A 12,523-nucleotide genomic window follows, 5' to 3' on the forward strand; every position below is an offset into this window, starting at 1 on the left:
ACCACTCAAATTACAATTATGCTGCAAAACTACATAGAAGATAATTGCAGATTTTTATTTCCTTTAGTCTTTGTGTGCTATTTTCTGAGAAATGTCAAAATCTCTGATTTGTTATAACAGTATGAGAAAGAAACAAACAAAGAAAGAAAGAAAAAAGTTAAATTATGCACATTTACAAGAACTCCACATGCTATGCAACTGCTGCTATTATGAACCTAACAAAGAGTAATCAAGGCTGCATTCAGCTCATATTGCTCTTTCTCTCTCTTTCTCTCTCTCTCTCTCTCTCTCTCTCTCTGTGTGTGTGTGTGTGTGTGTTAGTTAGACAGTGAGTGAATCCAAATGATCTACAGCTGGAGTCACACATCATTTAACAATAGAACTTTACACAAGCAAGCAAAAGTCTAGTGTATTGAAAATTCTGGTGCTTTATGCATTTCTCAATACCTACCATAGAGTAAAAGAAAAAAAAAATCAAATAAACAGTTCTGCACATAATACACACAAACAGTACAGCACAGAACAGCACAAAGTCCTCGTAACATGCCAAAACACACTTCGGAATCAACTTTCTACATCATATCATCAGTAAAACCCTCGAAAACCTTCTTCTCTGCCCCCGCCTTCCACCATTCCACAACATTTTCCTCTCTTCATTTGTCTTGGCAGGTTCCCAATTTTCCCCATGACTTGAAGGGACAGTAACAGAAGTGACCCTTCAAATAGATAACATTTTATTCTGCATGGATACACTCCCAACTTGAGTGTTCATATCTCCACTCAAATGAAAAATAAAATCAATTAAATAAACAACACTTCAGACCTGGACAACAGTGGGTGGCAGAAGATTAATTTCAGGTGATTTGAGAAAATTGTTCTGTCTTGCTGCCAGGCAAGTATGAAGTGTTGTGCCGTGTTCATATATTGACGCCAAAAAAAAAAAGTAAGTAATGACTATGATAAGCTTCAGGACAGGATTGTAAAAAAACATGTAAATATTGCTATAGGGATTTGATGGGATACAGCAGCATTGTAATAGACTTTAATACAAGAAAGGAGAGGAGAATGCATTGTGTTCATTTATCTACAGCTTTTTCTTCTTAAACCAATGTGAGTGTATGCTTCATTTCAAGTCTCTGAATTCTTTTAAATGCTTAAGGCTTTGTCTTTGGATAATCATCCATTGAGAAAGAATAAGAAACTGGCCAAAACTAAGACTGAATTCAATTCCATTACAAAGCCGTGGTCTATAGATTCTGTTTTGTGTTTTTGTCAAAGTGATGATGGTAAAGTCAGGATACAGTATGTATAAGCAAGTAATGTGTAGTTTATTAATGACAAATTATTAATTGATGATAACTATTACTTTATTGTATAAAATATGTAAATACAATGTATTAATATGTAGGTATCAGTAAGCATAATTTAATGTTGATACTAATTAATAATTGACTCCTTAGGTTCCGGTTTCAAGCTTTCTTTGCTCCTTAAAACCTAAAATTGTTAAACGACATATTTCTTGCTTATAAAAAGTTCATGAACAAGTCTCAAATTAAGTGCGACTCAGTCAGCATTTTAAAGGTTTATATTTTTTATTTATATTTATATATATATATATATATATATATATATATATATATGCATACATACACACACACATATATACATTTTTATATATATATATATATATATATATATATATATATATATATATATATGTATAAAGTGGAATTTTATTTATTTTTTTATTATTTTGTTTAAAGCTTCCCCATTTAACACTGCCCTTCAGAAGCTACACAACATATTTACATTTTCCGAAAATAACAACAATTTACAAAGATCATCCTGTTCAAAATTTTGTAATAGTTCTGTACGAGTCCCTCAGTTGTCCTCAGTGTGAATAGATGGAAAAGATGTTGAATCATATAGGCGCTGATGGAAAGGGTTGAATATGGAGAAAATGCTGGAAAAGCAAAGAATGTGCAGGACCTGGAGGATTTTTCTGAAGAACAGTGGGCAGTTTAACTGCTCAGGACAAACAAGGGACTCATGAACAACTATCAGAAAATATAAAAACAGTCATTGATCATCCAGATAACAAGACAGTATTAAGAACCAAGCGTATGTAAATTTTTGAATGGGTTGATTTGTGTAAATTGAGTTATTATTGTGTCTTGTGGACTGTATGTAAACATCTGTTATGTGAAACAGCTTATTCAGGGCAGTACTAAATAAACAACAATGCAATTTTTATGAGCCATCTTATTTTTTAAAAATGATTTACATTTTGCAGATTCTCAGATTCTGCAAGTTGTATGTAAATGTACAACTAAGAGAGAGAGCGAGAGAGAGTCATCTCTCGCATTCATGATGAAGTCATGTTAACACATCTGGAGTTGTGCATGTAATTGAAGTCCATCGCAACCTTGCAACAGCTTCCCGATCTAGCCATGAGAATGATTTCAATATGCTCTTCTTTTGTCAAAAGCATACTTAAAGGCTATGTGAAAAATATATACATAATACAAACCAAGTATGAAAATTTGACATTTTGATATAAAAAGTGTTAATTTCCCCTATGTAAGGAGACTTTTGGGAAACTCAAAAGTTAGCAAAACCATTTTTTTCCAAACAGTTTTTAAAAGGGTCGCTTGCATTATGTGCCTCAAGATGATGCAAGCTCAGCTATTGGCAGTGGTAGTCTGTTGTGTTTGCCAGAAGCAGAGCTTTCTGTCACTGTCTCGCTGAAAAACACTGCATTTCCAGTTTGCCATCAACATCATAATGGTAATGTAAAGACAAAGGTTCAGCCCAAACCAACTGCAAAATAACATTGCCATGAACGTGCAAAAACTACTAAATATTGAAGATCAATATTAAACAAATATTGATGTGAGATGTCTATGAATAATTGTTATGCTGGAGATGCAAGGTATCAAAGTATGGGTTGGAATTGGTGTATGCCATACACAGGCCAAAGGTATTAATACCACTTTGAAGAGTTTCTGTAACATTAGGTTTAACACACCATTTGCACTGACATGAGTAATGACTATTAAAAGGAGGCTGTAGTTTGTAGCTCTGTGGAGTGCAGGCTTTTGGAGCTGCAGAGCACAGATGGCTGTGAAAATAAACAACTTTTTTGCCGAGTGTTCTGTCAGCATACTCGTCACAGAAAGACAGAACCGTACAATAGACATCAAATGCACACACGCAAAGACACAAAAGGAACTTAAATTAAAAAAAAAACCTGCACCACCATACAACACTTGGAGCTGGTTGGACACCCCTCTCGAACATTCAATCCATTTTCCCCATAGCAGCTCGATTGGGTTAAGGTCGGGTGACTGGGCAGGCCATTCCATTACAGACAGCACTGGCTCATCTCCTCTACAAATATCTTTCGTTCAGCTTATAGGTGTGTTTGGGGTCGTTCAAAACCAAACATTACTGAGAATTTTTTTTTTTTTTTAAGTGCAAGCTGGCCCCAAACTTTTGAAGGGCAGTCTACGGTAATTTAAAAAAAAAAAAAAAAAAAAAAAAAAAAACAACAACCCACACCATAACTTCCGTATGTCTTTCTTCACCAGCACACAATGAGGTTAAAGGGGAGACTTACTGTAGTGTCCTTCCACCTCGTGATACAGCGGTTTTCCTTCTCCATTTGCCTGACTTGCTCTTCATTGACCTGGTTTAATGAGGGAACACAGATAAGCAACAGCTTAAACACAGCACCATGCACCAAACACATTCTCCTTATTATTCTCATCATCTACAGAAAAGAAGAACTTGTTACATCCTTGAAAATAACCGAGATTTTAATATGGTTTACTCAAGTGTACTACTGTTCAGTCATTTCAGTGTGCGAACTCACTGGACGTGACAATCTTTATTTCACTTAGATGCTTATTGGTCATGCATAAAGCTCATATCTCGCGCTGATGGAGAATGAATGCAGCTTGTGCGGGGGAAAAAAGAGGGAGATACAGTTAAGCCGAGGGGATTTAGGACTGCATAGCACTTCAAATCCCTTTATACATTCGAGTTCATGCACAACAGAAAAACAATTCCATTCTCTGTCGTCTAGCACTGCAGAATTTGTGGCGATATTTAAAATGCTCACTTGTTAATGCTCCTAGTCTGATACTCTGGTTCTGAAGTAGTCACTGTTCTGAACATTTTAGCTTTCTCCCTGCTCCCAACACAACAGCAGCCACAGTAACAGCCTTCTGTTGGTTGAGGTTATAGCATGGTATACACAAAAATGTGCAGGACAGGAGGTACCTCCAGGACCACGGTTAGGAACCTGTGGTCAAGAACAAGAGGTCAGTTCTAATGGTTAAAGACAAGTGTCAATTTTGCTACTTCCTTGTTTAGTCCGTGAGTGCTAATTGGAGAAAGGGGGCCATTGTGGCCATCTTTTCATCTCTCATGAATATCCACTAATCAGAAACAGTATCTAGGAATGCATTTGTGAAAGTAGGAGCATTAAGGAAGCTTTACTGATCTGTAAAAGACCAGTCATTTTTAAATACTTACTCACACACATTACTATGTAAAAGCCATAGAGCAAATGTAAAAGATTTAAATTTAATGCTCATCAGATAACTGACTAACAGTAGAAATGACAAAAATTTATTTCCACATATGGGATGTTGCCAGATAAATTCTCAACTCCTGAAATAATGAGAAAATAATTAAATGTCCATACATTCGCCAGAGGAAATGCCAGAGCTCCACAATTATATCTGTAAGACCTAATGCTAATGTTCTTGTTGTTAATCATTTAATTATGAATGACTTCTTGTCTTACTTGGGAGGCTGGGAAGGTTCTTGATGTAGCTATGACTCACTATCCCAGACTTTGGTGTCTCTTCATTTTATTTTTTTCTTGAGGCCTCTTTATTTTGTTATCTGTACAAGTGTGGACATCAAATCTTATTTCCTAATTAGGCTGCTTTGCTTTTCGCATGACTAAGCTTGAGGAGACTCGGGCAGATGTGAAATGTTGTTTGATACTGCACACACCAAACACTGAGAATACTTTACAAATTAAACAAAGTTTTTAAAAAAGGACAATGACTTTAAAGTTTTTCTTTTCATATTAGCCCAGGATAAATTTCACCTTGCTGTGTAGAAATATTCTTGGTCTAAATAGCCCTATGAACTCCAAACATGACCCCAAACACTTTAAAATCATCAATAGACCAGATTTTAGTCTAGTGTCCACAGGGGTGTTGACGAAGGTGAGCTATATGATGTGTTGCTCTGAACAGGACACTAACAGAGAAGAGCTGAACGTAGTTGTTGATGAGATCTTCCACAACACAGGTCTCTTGAGGTGCATGTCCTCCTGTCTGGAAGAGGCAGGACGAGAAAACGCATGCCAGACTCTGAGCTTTCATCTGGTTTATGTGAGAGCAGCTCTGAATCCTGGTGAAAACACAAGCACAATATATTCAACACATAAATAAATATTCAAAGAAAAACCCAACCTTCGCATGTGTCAATCATATAAATACACACATGTGCATAAATTAATATATTCACTGAAGAAAGCATACAGTTTCACATATGAACACTTTTACTGAAAGACACACAGAAAAACACATCTTAATAAAAAACACAACACACCAAACAGCCAGGTGTAAATATTGAAATATGTTGGGTTTTAAAGAAACCAAAACAATAAGTATGCATCATCATTGGGGAAACATTAGTCCTCTAACCAAATCTGCCAAGAGGGCCAATTAAGCTCTCTCCAAACAATTAAAATCATTTTCGAATACTTCACACAGTCTGACAAGCCCACTGAGGTTTTATGGAAAAGCAATATCTGAGAGCTTACAAAGCAGACCTCAAAGCAGCTAACAAATCAGAAAAAAACAGTGTAGAAGTGTTCTTCTGTAATGCCTAGAGTTAGTGGTGACTCAGAAACTTTGCTTAGAAGAGCTCCACAGAAAACATTGGATGTAAGTGGAGGTTTTGAGTGCGTGTACGTGTGTGTATGCGTACATGTACCTGTACAGATGCTGCAATAGTGCCGCCAGAGTCGATCTGTTGATCTTGGGTAAACTCTGAATATAGGTGGAGTACTTCTCAACCCTGTCCTTCTCACTTACTTCATCTGAAACAAAGCACGACACAGTTAGAAAATGCGTCAGCCAGTGCTGCACGTAACTGTTCCATAAGTTATATAACAGTACTATATAAAGGACTGAGCAGTGACACCTGAGCACAAGTAAAGACTGCTGGGAAATGACTCAAGCAAAAGTAGGAGAAAACTGCTGGCATACAGTACTGTGCAAAAGCCTTACAGTAAGCACATGCAAAGAAATGCTGTAGAGCAAAGATGCCTTCAAAATAATGTAATTAAATGTTTCTCCATTAAAAAAAAATACTATTAAGTGCAGAAAACATTAATAAATGAAACAAAGGTAATATTTGGTGTGGCGACCCTTTGCTTAAAAAAACAAAACAAAAGTAGTCTCAGGTAGAATTTGTGAAGTTTTATATGGAAATGTCCTGCAAGTTTATTGAGCATCTGGCAGAACAAGCCACGGTTCTTCTGAAGACGTTGACTGTCACACTTGCTTCTTATTTTTGCAGGAAAACCCAGCAGCCTTCACTATGTTATTTGACTGAAAAGTGTCTCTTACCACTTAATATGCTGGTTTCTTCATTGACATACAAACATTTTTCTGTAACATTTAATTTTGTGCTGGAAAACTAAATGCTTTGAAATCTACAATGTTGTACTAATTCGATAATGTAGAAGTCATAAAATAAAAATCTATAACATCCATCCATCTTCTACTGCTTACTCCTTTTTGGGGTCACGGGAAACCTGGAGCCTATCCCAGGAAGCATTGGGCACAAGGCGGGGTACACCCTGGACAGGGTAAAATCTATAACAGTTTGTACTTTAAAAAAAAAAAAAAAAAAAAAAAAAAAAAAAAAAAAAAAAAAATGGGTACCTAAGATTTTTGCACAGTACCACATCTCAATACCAAATATCGCATGTATTTGGGTAAAGTGAAAAGAGCACTAGGAACTTCGTGCATTTTTTTTTTCGTCCTTGTTTCAAAGTGTAACGTTTTGTTACAGTAATAAAACTATTAACAATAAAAGACAAAACACAATATTTGCTTTAGTACAGCTACAAAACCAAAAGCCATCTGGAATATTTATCTGTATCATGATTCAGATAAAGATCATTTCTCCCCCCCACCCATACTCTTATGAATGTATGAGTGTCATACAGTCATTTAAGCCTAGATGAAATAACTCCAACTTTGGTGAAGAGGGCACTTGTGACTAGCAAACATTTCATTTGGTAAAATATTTTCTGTATAATAATGTATGTTTGTATCACTGACTCATTATTGGGCTTTTGCACACTTATGTGTATAGCTATAGCACACACAGTTACTACAGTGTAATATTTCCACTACAAAGACGTTAACCAAATATTTAACTGTTATGTTTAATTTGTCATAATTTATCCATCCATTCGTCCATTTTCCATACTGCTTTTCCCGCACAGGGTCATTGGGAGCCCGGAGCCTATCCCAGAGAACTCAAGGTGGGGGACACCCTGGATGGTGTGCCAACCCATCGCAGGAACACACATTCGCACCCTATGGACAATTTGGAAACAACCAATGTTGTTTGGACTGGGGGTGAAAATCGGAGTACCTGGAAGAAATCCCTGAAGAACAGGATGAACATGCAAACTCCACACACACGGGGCAGAGGCAGGATTCGAACCACCAACCCCAGAAGTGCGAGACAAATGTGCTAACCACTAAGCCACTGTGATACAACAGAAAAGAGTTTGTCCTATCTAGCAGGTGCCACAGCCATCCATGGCCAGGAGCCAAGAGAACAAAATCATAGTCAGTGCATTTACATGGACAACAAAAATCCAATATTAACCCGATTAAGACAATACTCTGATTAAGAAACTACCATGTAAACAGCAATTTTTAATTACCATAATCCGATTAATGTCATACTCGAAGTAAACACAAATCGAATTAAGACATGTGGAGTACTCCTATTTTAGTCGTTTATTACAGTTACGTGTATTACAGACATGTAAACACCTTAATCACATTATTGTCTTATTCAGAGTAAGGTCAATAATTAGATTACTGCTGTCCATGTAAACGTAGTCAGTGGCACTAGCCTATCATAACCATCAATGAACTCATGAATGCAGAAAGGGGCAGATAGCGCTTTCCTCCGAGTGTGTTATGCTACTGGATTCACACATCTCAAAAGAAACACCTGTTAGCCTTTACCTTCCCTAGTTGGTGGCTGTCCTATGATCGGGGAAAGCTGGCTGGTGAGTAAGAGTTTGTCGATGACCACATTAGGAAGAAAATGGGGAACAAGCAATCAATAACTAAGCAAACAGTTCATAAAAAAAAAATTATATGGCAGTAAGGTGTCTAGGAATGGTTCCTGGTGCCTACAAAAATGTATCAGAATAAAAGTATTTACTATACAGTTCATAGAATCATACATACTTGTGTAAAGCAACAAAAATGTTCCTATATTCGTTTCAATAAAAATACTAACCGAGGGCAGAAATCCAGTAAGGGTAGAGCTCTTTGGCTAATAAAGCATCCTCACAGTTGGACAGGAAGTCTTTGAGTGCATCTGTAACGTCCTCTAATCGATGCTCCTGAAGTCGAAGCTTAACATTTCGTGCGTCTCTGCTGAACTCCTTCAGCAGCTGGGCCACACGTTTTGGGTCACCGTTCTTCTGATAGATGCCATGATGACACAAACCTGGGGTCAAATGTCAGTGTAAAAGTTAGGTTAAAAAAAACATAATTTTTTTTTCTTTTAAACACACAGAGATAAAATATCATTTACCGTATTGAGTGACGAAGGCAATACAGCTGTCGATGATAATAGGGACGTCATTTTTGGTCAGCTGTTGATTGCTTAGTGCTCTGCCATCTCTGCCAGCTGCTACTTGGATGGCAGAGTGCCATAAAGTGAAGTCCTGTTTAGTGAAGCCATGAATGTAGATTGTCCTGCACCACATATATACACAGATATGCACTATGGTTCACAAGTCCAAATAAATATCATTATAAACTAAAGAAGAGATTCAATTTAAAAAAAAAAGCATGGTTCAAGTACAATAGCATTTCATCAATAAAAGAGATTACCTGCCACTCTCAACCATGAGCAGAACCTGAATCCTGTCATCACCTTCCAAATGAGTGGAGACAGCTAGAAACACAACAACAAAAATGTAGAGGATAAAGATAAAACAAGAGGAATGAAAGTACAAAAACAGTCCAATACTTTAGGTGAAAGTTGAGAATCTTTGGGAGACATGATGCATATTGTTATTGTTTTTTATTTGGCTAAGAGTAAAACTCCTGTTTGAAGCAAGTGGGGCAGAAAGCTAAGTGTCGCTGGTCATTATTTCTCCCAGCATGTGCAGGAGAAAGCTGTCTAACGCTGTCTGACCATTCTCATCAAACGCATACAAACACCCCGCAATGCCCTGACCTATTTACTGAACAACCCCCTTCAACACCTGAGTGCATGCCTCATGACAGTTTAAATCTCTTCATCTCTGGCTACTTCTGCTTCTAAATACCATTGCTTTCTTCTCAGCCCACATTCTCTCTCTTCCCCATCTTCTCCCGCAAGACAAAGCATGTATATACAGTATGCTATGGATACTAAATATATTGGCTCTGGTAGATTTGAGGTCTGAAACAAGAAACTTTTATTTAAAGGAAAAAAAAGGGGAGGGGGGCAGGGGGGAACTATGCCTATTCCCTAGGCTTTAGTAATACAGCTTTGAAGGAAATGAAACATGGGGATTTGAAAGCAGCAAAAACATGGTACTTTAATTAACTCCGGCCATATTTCAGGAGCAATTTTGTTTACAGCTTTCACTAAAATGTAAGTTTTAAAAAAAAATGTTAAACACATAACCCTTAAGTACTGTTATCTGAAAATGACAAACACTCACAATAATTAATTAAAAATAACAATCTCTCCATCCTGCCCTAGTCCCTTGAACCTTTGCAGTAAATTATGCCTGGGGCAAAATTTGCTCATGCAAAAACAGGTCCAGTAATTAATATTAGAACTGAAGGAAGTTATAATCTGCAGTTTGTTTGTTGGGTAAGGATCAAGGAAACAAGAGAAATCAATACAAAATCTTCCACCATAATGATTAGCAGAACATAAAAATAATAATGATCCTTAGATGTGCGTTGCCTAAGCATTTTTTTTTTTTTAATTTAAAAACCGATTCGAGGATTTTTCCAATTTTATTAAATGAACTTTAGACATTGTTGAAGATAAGAACAATGAGTGCATTTTTATAAGTATTCTCAAGGACAAAACTGAGGGTCAAATTGTAGATATTTGTTAGTTTTTGTTAGAAGCAATGTTTTACAAATTCTTTAGACAGAATACAAACACAGTAAGCCTGGGCTCCACACAAAGCCCAGGACACTATAGGACCACCAGTGGGTCATTCAGCTCATTTTCAGACACAGCACCTCTGCTTCCTCGGTCTCAGCCAGTTGGAGTCATGAGCATTCCCCATGAGCATTACTTTTTATGCTGCTCTAAGGACAACTGTTCCAGCAGTTAAAATTCAAAGAGTGTTCTACTGACTCACACGTCTAGCCCCAGGATCCATCTGTCCTTTAGTTTCAAATCAGCTTTTGGTTTCTAAAAAAAGAACAACAAAAAAACACCAAACCGCAAACAAGCCACCTGCGGTCGTCTTTCTGACACTGAAATTTGGCCATATTCGTTTAATGCATTTAAGTCCCAGCCTTTTCATAAGTATTGGGTCTAGTGAGTTTAAGGCCATAATTCTTGCTGCCATGTTTAACTGGGTCAGAGTTATCCACTAACTCCGATGGGTAGCCAAACATAAACAAGACAAGCCAGGAGTAAACAGTTTAAAATATCTAATAACACCATGACAAATATCCAAAATTGTAATACTACTGTTATTTTTCATGGTGATACGACATGAATAGTCAGTAAGTTGAAAAATGTGATTCACAGTGACGGTTAAAGTTACTCTATACCTAGAATTTGGGATCAGCAGTGCTGCCATCCAAATAACAGGGAGTGATACAAGTCTCTGCCCACCACTTAAACATCACTCCAATGTACACTGGAGTATAAGATTAACTAAACCAGAATGATGTGATGCAACTAAATGGAAATGAACAAGGTTCTTTTACAGCTTACATGAGCAGCTTCTAGCTTCTATCAGTGGCCATGCCAAAGCTAACAACTGTCTAGTTTTTAAAACGAGAGTTACGGGGGCACAGAAAGCTCAGGTCAGTCACAAAGCTTTGCTATGTCTGTGCTCTAATCCTGTGTCACAGAGCTTCATCCCTCCAGGGTCCCTGTTCCAGCCCCAAAGGGATCAGAGACCAAATGGACGTGTGTGTATTATTTGATAACACTCCATTTCCAAGGTGATATAACCGATGTGGCAACCTCACGATCACAACCACAGGTACAGGGGCTTTATATATCAGATATGCCTTAACTGGATTACATAGGTATATACTCTATAATCAGTTTTTCAATACCCAACACTCTTTCTCAGGTGTCCTGACCTTAAAGCAATATGAAAGATTCACATAAGGGGTCCAACCAACTCCAGAAAACCTCTAAGACTTATGTATTTTCCATGCCTGAAAAAAAACTGACTGCACAAAGAAAGTAGTGGCAGCAGTTATAGCTGATAAAGGAGTTAATGAAGGTTTCGGAGGGAAAAACAAAACAAAAAAAAACTGGATTGTCTTCAGTATTGCAAACCAAGAAAGAAAATGCTCATGTATTAATACTTTAAAACTTTTGACGGGCAGTATTTGTTTGTGCATCACCTTCAATTACACGACACACAATGGTAGCATAATTGATTAACAATGTTGTAAATCTTGTCTTCAGCTGCCAAGCACATATCACATTAAAAACCTGTTAAGGATGTCAGCGTGAAGCATGACTGGCCGAGAAGGACGCATTTCAGAGAGAACGTGCGAACAGAGTCGAAGTGGCTCGCAGAAGGAATGCCAATGAGAAAAGCAACTGAGGAAAGCAATACTCAGACAGGTGAAAGTCCTGAGTACATAACTTCAGTGAAATGGTTTGGAAAATTGACTCCTGACAACATGATTATTAGACTATGTATATAGAGTTGGATAGCCATTCATATAGTGTCTATTCTAGCATCAGTTCTTTGTTGACAGGAGTGGAACCCGATGTGGACTTCTGCTGTTGGTGACATGCTGCGCATTCTGAGATGATTTTCTGCTCAGCATTGTTGTAAAGAGTGGTTATTAGATTTACCATAGCCTTCCTGTCAGCACAAACCAGTCTGCCCCTTCTCCCCTGTCTGCTCGCATCAACAAGGCATTAACGCTGCCAGAACTGCGACTCATTTGATGTTTTTTTTACTTTTTGCACCATTGTGTGTAAACTCTACAGACTGTTGTGTGTTAAAATT

At 37.4% G+C, this 12,523-nt stretch overlaps 1 protein-coding gene across 1 annotated transcript in view; it reads right to left on the reverse strand.

Moving 5' to 3' along the window:
• Positions 1 to 12,523, reverse strand: part of arap2 (ArfGAP with RhoGAP domain, ankyrin repeat and PH domain 2) — an 82,565-nt gene that overhangs the window by 15,972 nt on the left and 54,070 nt on the right. The window contains exons 18-23 of the mRNA XM_053630122.1: positions 9,189 to 9,252; positions 8,887 to 9,050; positions 8,587 to 8,799; positions 6,022 to 6,127; positions 5,286 to 5,433; positions 3,620 to 3,688 (exon numbers count right to left, since the gene is read on the reverse strand). Of these exons, the coding sequence (XP_053486097.1) occupies positions 3,620 to 3,688; positions 5,286 to 5,433; positions 6,022 to 6,127; positions 8,587 to 8,799; positions 8,887 to 9,050; positions 9,189 to 9,252 (764 nt within the window). The remainder of the gene's footprint in view (positions 1 to 3,619; positions 3,689 to 5,285; positions 5,434 to 6,021; positions 6,128 to 8,586; positions 8,800 to 8,886; positions 9,051 to 9,188; positions 9,253 to 12,523) is intronic.

This window comes from Ictalurus furcatus, chromosome 7, assembly GCF_023375685.1.
Source record: "Ictalurus furcatus strain D&B chromosome 7, Billie_1.0, whole genome shotgun sequence".
Taxonomy (NCBI): Eukaryota; Metazoa; Chordata; class Actinopteri; order Siluriformes; family Ictaluridae; genus Ictalurus; species Ictalurus furcatus.